This window comes from Mixophyes fleayi, chromosome 1 (assembly GCF_038048845.1).
Source record: "Mixophyes fleayi isolate aMixFle1 chromosome 1, aMixFle1.hap1, whole genome shotgun sequence".
In the NCBI taxonomy this organism is placed as follows: domain Eukaryota; kingdom Metazoa; phylum Chordata; class Amphibia; order Anura; family Limnodynastidae; genus Mixophyes; species Mixophyes fleayi.
The window spans coordinates 345,351,898-345,371,813 of record NC_134402.1 but is presented as its reverse complement, the minus strand read 5'-3'; the positions used below and the strand labels follow the sequence as shown (position 1 = coordinate 345,371,813).

General features: G+C 39.3%; 1 protein-coding gene across 2 annotated transcripts in view; it reads left to right on the top strand.

Moving 5' to 3' along the window:
- Nucleotides 1-19,916, top strand: part of ULK1 (unc-51 like autophagy activating kinase 1) — a 68,602-nt gene that overhangs the window by 22,468 nt on the left and 26,218 nt on the right. For both annotated transcript variants that reach the window (XM_075217184.1, XM_075217177.1), the window contains exons 4-8: nucleotides 1,778-1,810; nucleotides 2,460-2,496; nucleotides 7,433-7,606; nucleotides 9,204-9,277; nucleotides 13,817-13,918. In XM_075217184.1, the coding sequence (XP_075073285.1) occupies nucleotides 1,778-1,810; nucleotides 2,460-2,496; nucleotides 7,433-7,606; nucleotides 9,204-9,277; nucleotides 13,817-13,918 (420 nt within the window). The remainder of the gene's footprint in view (nucleotides 1-1,777; nucleotides 1,811-2,459; nucleotides 2,497-7,432; nucleotides 7,607-9,203; nucleotides 9,278-13,816; nucleotides 13,919-19,916) is intronic.

Below are 19,916 nucleotides of genomic sequence, written 5' to 3'. Positions count from 1 at the left end.
ATTGTCATGTAAAAGCCACACACAATACTGCTTAGTACTTTGACAGGGTAAATCTATGTACTGAAAAAGATTGAGTAAATAATAATAATGGAAACACCACCACACAGAGAGCTGTGTATCAGTTTTTTGTTTGTTTGTTTTTAAATACAGAACTTTTCCGATAAGCTGTAGTTTTATGAATAATAATTGATGAGTATGTACTATGAATGTACTTCTTCCCAACCTTTCTAGAAAGGATGTCTGGGGTGCACAAATATACCCTCTCCTAAATAGTCACAGCCACAAAATATTGATTTTTAATAAGTTCCTGAAACTTTCATGTATATGTTTTGTGAGCAGTGTAGTAAGTATTTTGTACAAGGCAATCTATACATTGGTCTTTTAAATTGAATATTTGAGATCCTTAAGGCTGGGTACAGAAAATTTCTCCCAATGCCATATCAGTAACAATTTTACCAATGGCTGAAAAAAAAAAGTCCTGATCAGCATGCCGATTCATTTGTACACACTATAGGTATTTTACAAGATTTACCCTCAGATCTGTGCTCTTCAACTGTCATAACCGTCTGCTGAAAAGATCATGACTCTGTAAAGTCTATGGAGATCCTGACACATACACACTACAGAATTTGAAGCACATTGTTCCATTGTTAAAGGAGATTTTTGGTCCGGTTTAAAAATCAAATGAAATCATACAATGAGCTTTGGAATGACCATCGTTCATCGTTTCAGTGTACACACTAATGCAGTATCGGGCTAATGTGACTGGCACGATAATCGTGTGAAAAGCCTGTAGTGTGTACCCAGCCTAAGGATGGGTACACACTACAGTGTTGTCATAGATCTCTATGAGTGTGCCAAGTCAGGATTTTTTCATCTGATGGGTATGACAGGTGAAGAGCACAGATCTGACTGTAAATAGTGTAAAACATTAATAGTGTGTACACAGTGAATCTGCATGCTGATCAGGACGTTTCTTTTTTTCTTTAGTCGCTGGTAAAATTGCTAAAAAGATTGCATCATTTGAATTTTCCTGTAGTGTGTACTCAGCCTAAGTCTTAACAAAGCACTTAACAGTAAGATTAGACCTGGCTATGTAGATTTATTTGCAGGTTGCTACACTTTCCTTGTTATTTATTCATTCCTTGTGGTTATCCCCTAGGCTTCCCAGTATGTTATTAACCAGGTAGTAGAATGTACATGGATTTTGTCCTGGCCAGTCACACTCTGCAATAAATGGAACAAACATTTCTCAGAATCCACAGTCCTTTCAGTACATTGTCAGGTGTCATAAAAGAAATGCAGCTCATATGGTCTCTTTGTGGCTGGCAGAGCCTGCAGCAACCTTAAGAGCCACTGTATGTATAAGCCTGCTCTAGGCCTTATTTCACACTCAATCATTATTAAAGAATGGGTTTCACAAAATTACTTACTCCATTTAAAATTACTATGTAGGGAGAGGAGCAAAGACGTTTCTTTTAATTTTACAATTCTAATGAAATAAATAAGTATTCTGCAGCCTGTTTTATATGAGGAGCGAGTGATATGTGTAAATGTACAAGTCTAGTTTTGCATCTGATTTGCACTGAAGAGACTCCACAAGGAACCTTTTGTGTAATGCTGAAACTGTAACAGTTAGCATTGTGTGGATGCACCAAAGTCATATGCAAAGGCCTGTGCAGTCTTCTTCGTTGTTTGCATTATTTGTGCAAGAATGTTACAACAGTCTCCTCTTATATTGCATTTATTTATTTCTTCTTCTTCTCCTTCTTTCCAGGAATTGGCCAATTCAGTCTATCTGGTCATGGAGGTGAGTTGCTGTTTCAAACATAACATGAGAAAAATTATGTTGATTGTTGGACAGACCATGAGACAGCGGGTTCAAACCAACAGTACTACATGTATACTGTACTTCTATTCAGTACAGTTTTTCTCCTGTCCCTTTTCCCATCCCACCTCTCCCTATTTTAGTACTTCCGCTTAGATATAAGCTCTTATTGGTCACTAAAATATGTATATATAGTAAAATGGACTTGCTGGTAGTGCAAGCATGCAACATTTTTATTTATCATAAAAAATATGCTGGAGTCAACTAAAAGTGAAAAATACATTTGTACCTTCTCACCCAAGAGAGGTACGTGCCGTAAATAGTGCCACCAATGACAGCTCAAGCTCCTAAGTCATGCTGAGTTCCGCTCTACAACTTTGTTTTTACTTTATATTTTAGGGCTTTGCATGGTTTACAGATGTTTGTTTAGTATAATGTATATTTGAAAGTCTGAGCACATAAATAAATAATCTTAAGTGTGTCTTTTTTTTGCCAAATCCATAGTTTGATTGTCTAGTCCTTGCCATTACATGTTACTGCTGAATGTGAGAAATTGCATTATTAAGTACTTATCAGCATGTATTGCTTGCAGCCTTTCTGACTGTTTATTGTCTTTTGTTCTGCTCTTTAGTATTGCAATGGCGGCGACCTGGCAGATTATCTCCACAGTAAGTATAAAAGTCTTTTACGTTTTTTAATTTAATAACGGAATCTTTCCAAGAGAACATGAGGACAAATAACAGTTACAGAAAAGAAGTGAAATGTTAAGAGACTGCTACATAAAAAACACCAATAATTAAAGTGGAAGCATGAGCCAGTTATTTATTACAGACTTGCTCCAGCATGTTGTGTAGAAATAATAAAAGATCATAAAATAAATAACACTCCTACTACAGGATTATAACTGGTAATGAAACACTTTGGTATTTAGTGGGTGGAATAATTGACATTTTTCTTTATGCACAAGAAAGGTTTCACTCCAGTTTTGTCTGTGTGTTATAGATGTTTTAAAATGACTTGTGAAGGTTGTCTTGTTTGCATCTCATGCTTTGATTGTGTATAACGTTGAACTGAAATAGAACACGTTATAGCATTTAATGATGTAAAACTATGTGTGGTTAGACAGCACAAATCAGGGGGAAATTGTGTTTGTCACTCTTCCTTATGAAACAATCCCAGATATCGTAATATGTGTTTTAATTAAATCACAGACTGAGGGCTACGCAGTGGAAATCCACGCCACATGGTACAGGTCATAGCCAGACTGTTGTACAGTTGTGTGGTTATCCAGATAAATATTTTTTATTGTTAGTTGTGTAAATAATTATATTTAAGCTTTAGGAGCCTTACAGGGATGTATAGTATAATAGTAATTATCTGTACGTTTCCAGGTGAGTTTCATCCAACCACATACAGCATGATCATGAAGGCCAGTGAGCCAAACACTTGTGTACACTGTATCACAGATATGTTGTGTTCTGTGCACTGTTGCATGACTTCATTGTCACTTTAAATCTGTGATAGCTCCTTAATTGTTTCTCTTTAATTTAATCCTTACCCTGGTAAAAAATCAAAGATCATCTTGGACACAGATCCAGTCTTTGGAGGAGAGTCAAGTCAGCACAAAGTGTCTCTTTGACATCATCGAGCTGATGTTCAGGCTGGAATCTTTGCTCATTATTCCTCGCACCCCATAGAGGTACGAGGAAAAATGAGTGGAGATTCCTTAATGTAATGACGGTCAGTGTGCGCAGCTGGACATCACAGAGATGTCCTGTGACACATTGCGGCCCATTTAATCTCCCCCTTTGAATTGAGCCACCATCTATGTAGCCAGGCCAAGTAAGCACTCCTGTGTGACTGGTGTGCTGCAGCGATACTCTGGTTTTGAGTGACAGTGTCCAATTGATTTTTACTGTGTAGTTGATTTTAGAAATGTATGTCCGTAATTTATTCACAAAAGAAGCATTATTAACAATTGATAGACAGGAGTAAACCAGGGGCGCACGCAGGATTTAACATATAACATATAGAGAGAGCTGCTCCATTTCAGCGACACTGCACTGAACAGCAGCCGCGGCGCTGTCAACAAAGTTTCCGCGGACACTTCTTTGACAGCGTTACGGCTGCTGTATAGTACAGTGCCGCTATGTAAGGACACTGTTCTTCGCGGAGGGGAGGGGTTTCTGGAGAACCAGAACCCCCCCCCCCCCCCCCCTTGCGTGCGCCCCTGTAAACCATTAAACTATGTAGTATCTCTGGGACTATATTGTATTGTCAGTTCAGAGATATGGGCTTGGTGAGACTCAGCTGGCTTATATCACTATTCCTAGTAGACAGGCAACATGTTGATGAGTACTTTCTAGTATATTAGGATATTACACCACGGTCAGCCTAGGAGTGACCTGCTCAAGCAGCATGTGCTGACCCTGTGTAACAAACCTCGTGCCAGGAAGATGAGAGGAAAAAAAGAAGTCTAAACAAACAGCCCCATTACTGGGAGAGTCATTTGGTCACAGCGTCAGTCCACAGAAATAAACAAAGGGATATAGTTACTTCCCAGCACTGCTGGCAAAGCAATGTCCTGGGAGAGAATAAACTGCTTATTACTGAGTACCGCAGAGAGCCAAAGAGGAGTACTTGGCCTATAAATCCCCTGTGGACCTATTATCATCATCACCATTTATTTATATAGCGCCAGCAGGTTCCGTAGCGCTTTACAATTGGACCTATCCTTCTAAATGCATAAATTACCAGGATTAAATATCCTGAGGTCTGAACTCACACACTTATTATTGTGCAATTGTGTCTTAATAGATTTGTTTTTGTAAAATCCAGGCAGTAAACTAACTTCCCTGATATAAATATATCCTGTAGTTATTATGAATTATTATGAGTTTTTAAACCAGGCAATGTTATCCAGTGATAATGTTCTATATTACACATCAGGCTACTGCAGTAATTGATTGGCCTGAAGGGTGGATTATATGAAGAATAACAGAGCCAATGTGTAGTGTGTATGTGTGTGTATGTGTGTGTATATATATATATATATATATAACATACTTACCTACTTTCTTCAGCTCTCTTCCGGGAGCCAGCCAGTGGAGGGGGGCGTGAGGGGGCGGGGCGGCCAAAATCGCGTCATTTCGGCCCCGCCCCCTGTGACGTCATGACGCAAATCGCGTCATTTGACAGCGGGGGGCGGGGCTAAACGCCGCGATTCATCGGGAATCGCGGCGTTTGGGATCTAATTCTGCCCACTTCACTAGGAAGTGGGCACTTCCTAGTGAAGTGGGCAGAATTCGGGAGATTGCCACACTCGCCCGGGAGTCCGGGAGACTCTCGCAAAATGCGGGAGTCTCCCGGACATTCCGGGAGAGTTGGCAAGTATGATATATAATGTGTGTGTGTGTGTGTGTGTGTGTGTGTGTGTGTATGTATTTATGTGTAGGTACATATGTGTATGTATGTATGTGTATATGTATGTATATATGTATATATATATATATATATATATATATATATATATATATATATATATATATATATATATATATATAATATATATGTGTGTGTGTGTGTGTATATATATATATATATATATATATATATATTTATGTGTGTGTATGTGTGTATATATATATATATATATATATATATATATATATATATATATATATATACATTAATAAACTCCTGGCATATCTATGATAGTTCATAGATTAAATGTTAATTATTGGTGAATTGATATTTGGTATTTACACCAAACCTCATTCTAGTCTCCCTGCACTTTCCCACGCTTGCTGGGAGTCTATCCTCCTATTTCCTGTGTTGGTCTGAAGCGCTGTTTCAACACAGACTGTATTTTCATAAGGGTTTAACAATCTCCAGCCTGTAGATCAGTGTATTGGCAAGATGTTGAGCTTTTTTCAAGCTACTGTCAGGCATGTAAAACTGGCAATGCAACAGAGCTGCTGGCTTAAACAGAGCGCTTGTTTGATGTCATTGTATATTTTAGAAAGAAAAAAAGCTGCTGTTTTATCTCAGGTTGGTTTGTGTTCTGTAAATGTCTATCCTGGTTTGCATTGTGTGACAGTTGAACACCGTGTATCATTACAGAGTTGAAAAAAGATGGCTTTGTTTGCTCCGCTTACAGAAATATAAAGTACATGTCTCCCTAAACCTCCTGTTAGAGGTGTACAGCAGAACAGACATTAAAAGCAACAGCCTGCCACACACGTTAGCTCAACGTAGGGCTCAAGTCTATACTACTAACATAACATCCTACTCAACATCAGCGCAAATCCGTAAGCTAGCACTATGCGGTCATCGGCTAGACATTCATTTGGTCGACATGCACAAAGTCAACAACATTAGGTCGAGAATTAAAATGTCTGCAGTATTATTAGGTAAACAATTCATATGGTTAAGAGTATTGTTAGGGGTTAGGAATATTAGTGTCAACCTAATAATATAGTCTACATATCAGTTGTTGACCTAATAAAACTGTCTACATTCAAATTGTCGACCTAACAATACTGTCAATGTCATTATTCTCAACTTTCCAACCCTGTCTATATTATGGTGTCGACAGTATAAATATTGAGCATGTAACCGTCGAACATATCTATCACACTCAATGTAACAAATATAGTAACATCTGCTCCTGAGTATCTTTTCCTATTATACTTATATTATACAAGAATATTAGAATATAGCCAACCTTAGTGTATTAAGGCCTAACTACCCTATATAAAGTGCAGATCAGTTGCTGCTCTTCTTTTAGACTTTTACTAAAGTGGGGTTAAACTGTTTAATCATATTTGCCTACTTTTGAGATCCCCCCCCCTCCAGGAGGGGAGATCTTAGTGATGTGCTCTGGGGGCGTGGCCATCGGAATCTTGTCATTAGGCCATGCCCCGTCTGCAAAATTTTCAGCCTATTGCTGCAGGGGCGGGGCCAGGATGACACGATTCTCTGTAAATCGCGTCACTAAGGCCCGCCTCCTGCTGAAGTCATTAAGGAAGTGACAGTATTTTGGAGGATGCCCTGCTCTCCTGGGAATGCGGGAGAACTTCCAGACATTCAGGAGAGTAGGCAACTATGGGACTGAGTCATTAAGGAGAGCAAAGCAAAAAAAAGGAGTAACTTTGCACCTGGGAAAAACCATGTTGCATTGGAGGGGGAGGTAAATGTAAAATGTGGGGACAGATTTATAGTTTGGGTAGGGAATGTTCTAGATCAAACTCAGATTTCAGTGTAAAATTAAGTAATCAAGTATTTGTGTGCCACATAAAAAAGCAGCCAGTATTTTCCTTACATTCAAAATATTAAACTAATTAATACCTCTTGAATTGTAATATGGTTTGTCCCAGAGAAAATGTACTCCTTTTCTGTGTCTTACTCTCCTTAATGACTCAGGCCCTATATGTTACATTTTTAGCTATTACCTAAAAAAAAAAGTAACATAACTTTACCAATATAAACATAACTTGTGCTTGACTTTGCTGTAACCATATAATTTCATTAGAAATTTTTGTTAAATATGTCAGTGAATATATTTACCACAAGTTCACCTCCTGAGCATTGTTCTGCCCTCAGCAATGCGGACCCTAAGTGAGGACACCATCCGACTATTTCTTCAGCAGATTGCAGGAGCTATGAAGATGTTGCACAGTAAAGGCATCATTCACCGTGATCTGAAGCCCCAAAACATCCTCTTATCATGTACAGGAGGCCGCAGGTCTAATCCCAACAATATCCGTATTAAGATAGGTAAGTCATCGACAGCTGTGACTAAGAGTAATTCCACCCACATATATTGTTTGGAACCAAGTTTGACTTATAGTATTTCCACCCAAAACTGAATGTTCCATTTTCAGTGGAATTATCCTTTGCCTGTGTGAAAAGACTAAGCAAGACATTAAATGACGCAGCATATATATTGCATTGAGTCATTTTAGTATTGTGTCTCCCCATTCATTATAGGGCACAACCTCAATAATGTGTTTGAGACATGATATATATTTGAAATACAATGTAATTTACACAGTTCTCTTCATCTCATAACTTTCCTCTTAGTGTCTGTTAACCTTCTAAGTTCTGCATGTTACATTATAAATAGAAGCAATATACAATATATGTCGAGTTTGTAGGTGCCTCCTTCCAGTTATCCTGGCTTTGTTTCAACTCCCTTTTCCTGGCGCCTTGTATGCAAGTATTTTATCTAGTTATTTATAGTCCCTGTACTGTAGTCACAATTCTTGTTGGTCACTGTATGTGCCATTGTTAGGAGCTGAGGGATTGCTGTAGGCAGTGCTACAAGCATCTGCAAATATATCCATTTCCTTAGAGGCCACTGCTTGCTTCAGACTTGGCATTCGAACCACAAATCAAGCCGGACTTGTAGTCTTTAGTTGTGTATAGAATTTCTATGCATTTGACCTTTCTGATGTGCTCTGGCGAGTATTATCTGCATCTTGCCCCGTGGGGCAGCTTTTTCTTCAGGCAAAGCCAAATCCATCTAGTAGCTTAAAAACACAGCATGACTGTTATTTAAATGCAAAATGCAATACATACATTGATAGATCACTTGCTGATGCTTAAGGAGTATGTATAAAGTTCTGCCCATATAGGACCTCATTTAGAGTCAGACGCAAAGTCAGATTTAGGCGCATCTAACCAAAAAACGCTACCACGCGTGTGCAGAAAGCTCCAAATCCGCCTGCATCTTGGACGCAATTAACACTTGTGACAGCTTGCGACTCACTACGAGACCATGTAAATGCATCCTAGTCGCAGTGAGGCGCAGACGCAACACACGTCAAAACAGGGCTAAAGCAGTGCGGCAGGAATTAGGTGGCGCAAGCGTTAGCTAGCTGCAGGAACTGCTTTCAGCTCGTAGGATGCTACGAGTGGGACACAACTGTGGTTTGCTTGCAACTCGTAATACCCTACCGAGATGCGGCACACTCCCACTTCTACACTCCTTACATGGACTTTGTGTCCGACTCTAAATGAGGTCCAAAATGTATACAGGCTGTGCAGCCATTCTCACTGATTAAGGTAGACATTTCTTTTCTCCAGGTCTTGGTTAGTTAAAGTATTCCTATGCATACATGTTTGTGTCTGAATGCTTTTACTTGGCCTTTCTGAAGATCGTCAAGCTGTGTTAGACATTCTATAGTGTTTATTATAAGAAAATAATAAAAATACTTGCATTGGTTGCCCAAAGATCATGCAATATATTTTTGTAAAACTAAATATTTAATAGTAAAATGAATTTAATGCCAATTGGTACATGCCCTAAAAACCAGGCAGCAACAGCTTCAGTTTGTAGCTACACTTTTTAACTGCCTGTTCTTATTCACAGCTGACTTTGGGTTTGCAAGATACCTGCAGAACAACATGATGGCAGCAACTTTGTGTGGATCCCCCATGTATATGGTAATCAACATTTAGTTCTTATGGAGTGTTATTATTATCCACGCGGTGTTGTTATTATGCTTTATATAGAACCAATAAATTAAGCAACGCTTTACAATATTTCAATCATTCACATCAGTCCCTGGCGAGTGGAGCAGTCCAGATTCTCTACCACAGAGACAAACACTTTAGGTTACTTGCATAAGACACTAAACAACCTACTAATATGTTTTTGGACTGTGGGAGGAAACTCGCACAAAACAGGAAGAACACACAAACTTCACACAGATGGTGCCATGATCAGAATAGAGAGCCTGGACCCAGCTTTATGGGGTAGCAATGCTAGCCACTGTGCCATAGATCAGTTCCGTGGCTAACCACTCTGCCAAATGCAGTCATTGAATCAGATCTGTAGCCGGTTTGCAAAAACACAATGGGCCTTTTTCCTTCCTGCTTGTTATTAGTCAGTTGTTAACACACTTGTACTTAAGAGTCAACAATCAACCATATTTTCCATCCAGCACAGTTAGATACTAAAGTTAGAATTTAACATATTGCTTTGTGGCCCTATTAAAAAAATAAAAACCAATCCAATTGGTCGAGCAGGTCATGATGAGTGGGACCCACTTGTGTCATTAAAGAGATAAATTTGCATGCACCTGGGGTTTCGTAGGACAGAGTCAGTTGCCATAAAGGCACAAATAACCAAATAGGGTCAATGTTGTTTGGGGTTTTACATTTTGTAAACATTGTTTTAAATTAATAAACAGGCAGACAGTTCAGGAACCTGTTCTATTTAATAAAAACTAAGTCTACAATACTCTTGCATCATTTCTCAGAGGATATTGCCTGTTTCTTCCTTGTTTTAATGGTAGTTTAATAAAATAATTTTCTAACATATCATTAGCCTATTCTTAGCTAACAAGCTCTTATTTCATTTTCTAACAGAGATGTAGGTTGTTTATATTGTCTTATATGGTAGAAAATTCCTTTCTTTTTCTCTTTTGTGTTTACATAAGAGCTAAAAACAAGCAGGCCTTTGTATCCTGTATGTGACCAGATCTCATGTCAAAACAAAACCTGCATTTTTATTGAAAGGTGCTGTTTTTAAATCAAATAAATGGAAATATTTTTAGGTTACTCTCCTTCTGTGTATTATGAAAGTCAAATCACAGAAGGGTTTGGGTATGCTGCAAAATTGAGATCCTTTTACAAAGTGAAATATTATTGATATTATTAACCAGTGTTTATTATTATAGTACCAACTTTTAATGTAGCGCTATACAATTGCCTAAAGATGAACAGACATTACATACAAGTACAAACCTGACAGTGGCCGTCTTGTGGAAGCTTATAGTCACAAGCTTCATGAAAGCAAATGTCTTCATTTTTAATGTAATGTATATTTGAGCTCCTCGTCTAGTGATTAAACAGGGTGATGGGAAATGCTTTGTTTGTAAGTTATTGCATGGTTAGTTCTGTAAGCATCCCAACAATTTCATTATATTTTAGCTACAGGAAGCGTTGGTCCATGTTATTTTATTTCAGCCATCAGTCCGACAACTTCCACTAATGTTAAAAATGAAAAATTTGAATAAAGTTTTAAGTAAGCTTTTATATATCGATATCATGTATGGTTGCACAGCATCCGTTAATGAAACTATTAAGAGATCTTGCTGCTGGCATTTACTGTTATCCACTCAGACTTGCTGTTATTCCCACTCCATACGCACAGGATCTAAGTGAGGCAGCTACAGTACCCTGGCTGTGCCTTGGAGAATAGTCACATCTGCCAGTGGGGTTATTTTGCATAACTCCTGGCAGTTGGGTAACTAATTGCAAAATAAATAGTTGGCACGCTCCCAGAATTCATGAGAATTCTTATATCCTGGAAGCTGGAAGCTCTCGTTGTCATTCTGGTCCTGTTCCGTCCTTCAGCTGGGCTGCGGATCAGACATCGCTACATGTTATTTATACAATGTGATTCACTACACATCACTAAACATCTACATATGTGCGCTCTGAATCCAAAGCAGGACTTAAAATACTGCAAAATACAGTTTACTTTGTGATATTACAAATGTATATTTAGAAAAAGTAATTTGAAGGCCAATGTATTCGATAAAAACCACCATCAGTCAAGAAGGTGTTCTCGCCCTCGTAATTTTACAAACAAAAGGAACACCGGTTGTAAGACTATGTGGTCTATTTACTAAAATTCGGCAAGGAGTCTGGCTTTCTATTGCCGCAATATCACTTAGGCTAGGTACACACTGGAGAATTTTCCAACCGATGTGTTCTCTACGACGATTGCACCTAGGACGGAAGGTCCGATATGTCTGGCGATTCATGCGTACACACTAGACACGTTTTAAACGATTTTTGGAAGACCAACTATCCGGCCAGCGACTTTTAACAGCCATATTGTAGTTTTAAAAGATTTTTGCTTTCTACACACTGATACGACATCATAAATGTACATACACATGCCCCAAAAGGAGTCGCAGTTGGAGGAACTATCGGCAGTTGGTTGTGGATTCAGGTTGTGAATTCATACACTCTACGTGATCGGAAGGTGATTGGAACGGGATTATCAAACAGTACGACCAACCAAATGAAACAACAATCGGCACTTTGGAACGATTGTCGTTCATCGTCTAAGTATACATACTAACATGATATCTGACCGAACGGTCGTATGTTGGCTGATTGGCTGAAAAACCTCCAGTGTCTACCTAGCCTTATCACTGCAGTCTATCCATAAAATCTTGCCAAGACAGCTGAGCAATTAAGCCCAGAGAAGAAAGGGTTAACTTACCTCTTGCTGGGCTAGATGGATAGCGGATGTGCAGTGAAACTGAAAGCCCAAAAGGAGTAATACAAAAAGTGAATTGGAGACAACAGAAGAAGGATTGCAGTTAAATAACCTTTCCCATGCTTTGGATAGGGAAGATATCGCCAGCGAGACCTGGGGGTAAATGTATCAATATGCGGGTTCTTCAACACCCGCGTGTTCAGCCTCTTCCGCGATTAAATTTCAAGCGGCGCTGCATTGTAAAGGGAAGTTAACCCTTTACAATGCAGCGCCGCTTGAAATTTAATCGCGGAAGAGGCTGAACACGCGGGTATTGAAGAACCCGCATATTGATACATTTACCCCCTGGTATTTACCCTATCTAGAGTATAAACTAATCACAATCAAACAACTTAAAAATATGGACGTCTGCAGAAAGTAATCCCAAAGAATGACATTATGTGATCCTTTATATTATTAATGCTATGCTGAACTTATAAAGGATTTTGTATTTGTCCAGCTATTGTTCTTGAGGTAAATTTTTATTGGGTAGCGGTTCTCTTGCATATTTGCATATTTTAAGCTAATTTACATACCCAATTTACATAGATATGTGAACTTGATAAAGTGCAAATAGTTATGGTACTAAAGCACTGTCAGAAATATCAATGAGTACTTTGTCACATAGAAATAACATTTATTGTTGTATTTTAGATTAAGTGAGAGGTAAGGTTAATTTCATTGGTAACCCCTAACCAGGTGTAGTAAAGGGAATACAAATTGATACAGAACTTTAGGCCTCTTACCCTCTGGGTAGAAAAGCAAGTCAAACCACATGTAAGACAGGTCACGTGTTTATAGCATTTTTTTTGTGTTTAGTTGGTCATTCAAAGTCGCCTATTCTTCACCAATGTGTTCACTTAGTGATTGCAAGAATGTAGTAGGCAGCGTCCAGAAAAATTAATAACTACTGCGATATATCCGAACGCAATTGCGAGTGGACATGGGGTCATTGTAAACAATGGCTCTATGTTGAGACACGTTTACATATGTTGTACTAGCGTTAGAAATGCCACTAAAATGCATAAAATGAATCCAGCGCATGTGAGCCCTTAGGGTGCTGTCACTCCTGATCTTGGGAACCAGCGCTTTGTGTCACTAAAATGCAGCAGACATTTGATATTAATTCAAATTTAAGCAATCTGCTCTTTACGGGCACCAGCTTGTAACGCTTATGAACACTACATGTAATGCTGTCGTCTAACAGATCATCATCATCATCATCACCATTTATTTATATAGTGCCACTAATTCTGCAGCGCTGTACAATGAACTCACTCACATCAGTCCCTGCCTCATTGGGGCTTACAGTCTAAATTCCCTAACACACACACACACACACACAGACACACACACACACACACACACAGACACACACACACACAGACTAGGGTCAATTTGATAGCAGCCAATTAACCTACCAGTATGTTTTTGGAGTGTGGTAGGAAACCGGAGCACCCAGAGGAAACCCATGCAAACACAGGGAAAACATACAAACTCCTCACAGATAAGGCCATGGTCAGGAATTGAACTCATGAGCCCTAGTGCTGTAAGGCAGAAGTGCTAACCACCTAGCCACCGTGCTGCCCATAACAGATCAATAAAACCTCTGAAATATACGTCCACTGAAATGAAAGTGAAATGCTCTGTCTAACTGTAAACTATGAAACTATAAAGCAATAACCTTTGTGTGTTTATTTTGCCAGGCACCTGAGGTGATTATGTCCCAGCACTATGATGCCAAGGCTGATCTATGGAGCATTGGCACTATCATCTTCCAGTGTCTGACTGGCAAGGCTCCATTCCAGGTAGGCCTCATGTAGAGTATAAATCTGCTCCTATATGGTATACTATTAAACGGGTTCCTGACATTTTACGTTGATAGCCTGCATTGTACAATACAGAGATTATAAAGAAATGTAATCTGGTTTACTGTTATCATGGACTTGCATTTGTATTGTCCACATAGTGTCTTTTGTAAATGGTCACCCTTTTGTTAACCCTGAATGAACTCAGACTTTCATCAAGCTAACAGACAGAGTAACAAAAGACTTCTATGTCAGCGTCTGTCAGTAGTATACATCTCTAACAGAAACTGACTCTTGTCTATGTAATGAGAACCAGGCAATATCTCATGCTTTCATCAGATTTGGCATAGTTACCAGAGTCCAGAGCATGACGGGGTAAGGTTTGATACAACCATGAAAAGTTTCATTAGTGCTTGGAGTCTTGTGATAAAGATGGCTGAAACAGAGGTGTAGGCTGGCTGAGGACTGCAATTTTAAATAGCAAGCAGAGCCACTATTTGACACTCATGTGTAGCAAAAGCTGTGTATAAATGAGCTCAGTGGTATAAATTAAATAACTGCAGTGTTTGTTCTTAACTAAATATGTCCACCACACTCTTTCACTCATCAGCTGCAAGTTGCCATGTTAGCAGGGTGCGGCTACTCTAATTGATCAGGCAGAGTTTGAGTGACAGCTTTGTAAACTTGCTGTGCACAAATGTACTGCGTGGATTGGTTGACTCAAACACAGGGGCAGGGACAGTTGTCATGGTAACTCACATGTCTGCAGAATAAGCTTTATGACCTGTGTGAGATCCCATCAGGGCACAGTCTAAAGGATGTGGGAGGAGTCTGTAATGTAGTGGGGACAAGGGAGGTAACACACTAATTTTTACTGTGGTGTAGTAGAATGTCAGGTTATGCTGAACAGTATATTTTGCCTTTGGCTCATATCTGAACATTCAATTTTGGTGTTCAGTGGTCCTTTAACATTTGAAACTTTAAGATAAACTTTCAAACTGTATAATTCCTTTTAAGCTTGGTATGCTGCCAACACCACATATAGTCCAATATGGCTGCAGCTGTTTAAGTTATATACATCTTTCAGCTAGGGAGTTCACACCAGTCCCTGCCTCTGAATGGTAGCACATATTACTAATGTGATCATTGTGATTGGTTGTAACTTTGTTGGATAAAGGACTGAATGTTTAATTATATCATTGTTGTACCCTAATGAAGGTGTATTACAACTATAAATTGGCATAATAAGTTGGACCACTAACTGCAAGACCAGTCTGATGCAGTTTTCTGCATACATTGGCTACAACAGTGGGCAATCTCATTATGTAAACATTGCATTGCTACTTCTTTGGTAAAGGGACTGTAGTGTCATGTATTATAACTTTAGGTGAACCAATTATACAGACGCCAATTGTTTGTCACTTGTGGAGCTATAAAAATAAGCCTCTGCATATTTCATTATGCTAAAACTGAGCATGTTTGTTACCAGTGTACCAATATGACTAAATACATTTTCATTTGTTATCTTTGTGACACACAAAGAGAAGATCACATGGCTTATCTAACACAGATGCATCTGTTTACTAGGGAAATTCATGTTTTGTACATAGGTCGTGGTAAATGTTGGAAATCAGGAGAGTGTAGATGAGGATTGAGTGAGATACTAGAGAGCTGCAAGAGCTGGGAATATCCCCTACAGTTCCGTGGTCCTGTTTTCTGAAAGCTTAGCAGCTAGCAGGGGAATACACACATTCCACTCAGCTGGGATCCTGGTGAAGTCTGTGGTGGGTGTTTTGACACCTCTCTATGTTTAAAAGAAAATACACGTAGTGTATTAATAACAATGATATATGCTTATTAGGTAGACAGCCGTAAAGCAATTGAAAGGAAATAATTATTAATTTAACTGACTGGGACAGTTTTAATCTTGGTCCCAGACAAACAAAAATGTAGGCATGTCTGCACATGATTAATCCCTATTCTTTCTCTGGCACAATAAAATGTCCTATATGTGCAAGGGCTTGTGCACACAGTTGTTGGAAAACAACATCAGTTAAGGCATGGATGAAACTCATACTTTGCCTTAGTTTTTAACAGAGCGTTTGAACCACATTCATTTACACAACTCAAAACTTCCTTGTGCTTTGTAGCTAAAGAGCGTTCCTGTATTTCCTAGTGTTAACAATTCAAATGCTACAGTCAACGTCCAAATCGATGCACAGCAAACATTTGTCAGAAAGTGTGTCTGCATATTCAGGTCCATTTTCGTACATAATTTTAGGCATCTAAGCTCATTTAGGAGGCTTTAGGAATGCATGTTAAACATGTTTACAGGGCCTGACAAGGACAGTTTAGAAGTCAGGTTTTAAGTTATTAATTTCTGAAATATTGTGAGAACATTGCCCAGTGACGTGACACATTTGCAGTCCGGGGAACAGCATATTTCAAGGATATTACCCAGCAGATGAGATACAATTCAGTAGCTCAGTTGGAAAAACAAGTTGATAATGTAAAATCATTCAGTAACCCGCCCTTGAGTAGTGTGTAACTATACTACACATACTGTATTACGTACTGCATTACCAGAGTCTCTTCAGTACATGGTGTACACAAGCACATACTGAATAACAATCTCATTTTACCATGGTATACAGGGCCCCATAGATACACGTACCAAGGTTAATTGATTGCTAGCAGTGGATTAAGAACAATAATTACAGGGGAATGGATAACAATATAAAGTTCAGTCAATAGTTTTCAACAAATCAAATTGCTCAGTGATCAGTGTCTACAGGATGCAGTTCATGTGCTGTGCTGATCAGCTGAACCCCGTGCACTTGAGCTGCGCCTTCTCTTTCATCCCACGTTTAAGTAAACTTTTCCAAAACAAACTCTACTAACCTCACTAGTTTCCTGACCAGATTTCATCATCACGTTACTTGCAACATGCACATTCCACCTCATTAACGAGGAATCATGTTCACCGACAACGCATGTAAATCACCTGTCTTACATTTTTTGATGGTAGAAACAAATGATGCAACCTTTTCAGCATATTGCCTGTGTCCTATTGTGTAGATAATTTACAAATTCTGGATATGAACACCCTGTACTGCAGCATGACTCAGTTTCCCAGAATTTCTTACAGTGAGCAGAGTCCATTTCGTGAAATAAAGTGAAAGCTCTTTAGAACATGAGAGGAAAACAAACCAGCCCATCCACCCCTTCACCTTACAGTCATTGTGCTCTCTCTCTTTCCCTGGGATCGGGGCGTGACTTTAGGTTATATACTATTTATCTATCAGTAGTTAAGAATATGAATTTATTTGGTATGTTTTGTTTCTACCAGACTGTGACTTTCCGATCTCCGACATACACTACATGGCCCAAAGTAGGTGGATACCCAGAACATCACATCCATATGTGCTTGTTGAACATCTCCTTTCAAAACCATGGGCATTACTATGGAGTTGGTCCCCCCTTTTGCTGCTATATCAGCCTCCACTCTTGCTTTCCACTGGGTTTGGAATGTGACTGCAGGGATTTGCATTCATTTAGCCACAAGAGCATTAGTCAGGTCTGGCAATGATGTTTGGCGACAAAGCTAATTCATTCCAAAGGTGTTGGATGGGGTTGAGCTCACGACTGTGTGTAGGCCAGTCGGCTTCTTCCACACCAAACTCTGGAAACCACTGTGGATGAACCTACTTTGTGCACAGGGGACATTGTCATGCTGCAATAGAAAAGGGCCTTCCCCAAACTGTTGCCTTAAAGTTGGAGATACACCATCATCTAGATTCTAGAACGTCATTGTATGCTGTAACATTAAGATTTCCTTTCACTGGAACTAAGGAGGCCAAGCCAAGCCAGGAAACACAGCCCCAGACCATTATTCTACCTTCACCAAATTTTACAGTTGGCAGTACGCATTTGGGTAGGACGCATTCTCCTGGCATCCGCCAAACCCAGATTCATCCGTCAGACTGCCGGGTGGTAAAACGTGATTGGTCACTTCCGAGAGAGCATCTCCACTGCTCCAGAGTCCAATGGTGGTGTGCTTTACACCACTCCAGTCAATGTGTGGCATAGCGCATGGTGATGTGAGGCTGGTGTGCGGCTCCTCAGTACAACACATTCTACTGCTAATGTTTGACTGTGGAGATTACATGGCTGTTTGCTTGATTTTATGCCCCTGTTAGCAATGGGTGCGGCCAAACACACTAATTACAAGAGGTGCCCAAGTACTTTTGGCCATGTATGTATATCTAGAATGTACATTATGACTAGGGCAGTAGCTGTATTGGCCATTTAAAAAAAGCTACATGTCGAGACTGATGCAAATAGTTACTTCTTATTCCTCTCTCCAGTAACAGCATATTGATGTTTACATTGATCTGTAAAGTGACCTGAACAGTTAATTGTTTATATTGTCTGTAAAACATTTATTATTGCGTTGTTAAACTTATGGTTGACAACTGGAGAAACATCAACAAAATCTATCTGCCAGTTCACTAGCGATGGTGTCCGTAAGTTCCTAGAAGATATAAGCTATATATATATATATAAACTGTACTGACCAAATATTTTCCTATACAGATAGCTAGTATAGCAGCAGGAATTTGAAACCTTATACTGGGCCCCGCATGTTTCCTGAAATGCAGCTCTCAAGCGACTGCTCTTTTCTAGGTTAACTCTTTCAGAACCTATTATTTGGCTATTTTTTATGTCTGTAATTGGAGACCGGCAGTTTCTGACTTTCCAGCAAATCCATTGGTCCAGCACAGGATTATTTTTGTGCTGTCTTGGCGCTTGGGAAGAGTACATGAGTCGGATTTATCAATGTTGTGTGAGTGTCTGGTCCTATATTTTCTGTAGAATTGGAGAAATGCCAAACAACAAAACAAAAATAACCCCCTAACACAGGGGAGGCCAAGAATCGGAATAACCTAAGGTTTATTAGGAGCAAGCAGAAAAAAACTCTCATGTCTTGGTGTTTAACGCCCAAGCATCTCACCCCTATGTTTCTGATCAACCTCGCAGTCCAGTGCACTTTGACCTCCAGATGGAGAATAAATCAGATGGTGACAATAGTTATGATGTGAATTCTTTTTACATAAGGTTTAAAAGATCTGTTTAAACTTTATAAAGAAAATAAACTCATTGGGGCACATTCAATTGACCACGTTACTCTCTAAAGTAACGCGTCACGCACACTATTACCGTTACTATGGTAATAGTGCACAGTATTACCGTTACTATGGTAATAGTGCACAGTATTACCGTTACTATGGTAATAGTGCACATTGTTACCGTTAGTATGGTAATTTCAACGCTGATTTTTGCTCCGGGTTAAAATGACCTTATTAACGGTAATAGTGCGCAGGCCGCATTAATTTTGAGAGTAACGCAGTCAATTGAATCTGCCCCTTAGTATCACAATAATAAGTCAATGTGTAATCACATAAATGCTCCCTGGTAAAAAAACCAAAAAGAAACAATTAATAAAAGGGGTCTTCCCTCTTACATTATGTTCATTATCACAGTTTCTTCTTCTGTGTGTATCTATTGTACGTTACTCCCTGCTGGTGCAGGTAGATGGTGGGTGCTCAGGTTGATTCTTCCAATATAGGAAAAAACCATCAGTGTGCAGAAGGGGCAGGGGAGGGCTGACAAATTTTGGTCTGGGAGGGCGAGACTGGGCTCAGGAGCACATAAGGAACAGTTTAAAGAAAAAAAATTGCAGGTAGCCCACTTTGGGACCGGCTGGGGGGGAGCAGATTCTCCCCTGCCCCTGAGAAGGGGGATAGGGAGGACAGAGTGTTGACTCACTGCACCCGGGCAGTACTCTGTGAAATTCAAGGAGTCTGAAACTGTTCTTAATAATCATGGAACCGCTGCACAATTTTATATCCTATTGTTGAAGTCTTTCATTAGGATAAAAAATGTCCCTTATATTGTGCTTTCCTGAAAAAAAATAGACCTCACTGTATTTAAATCA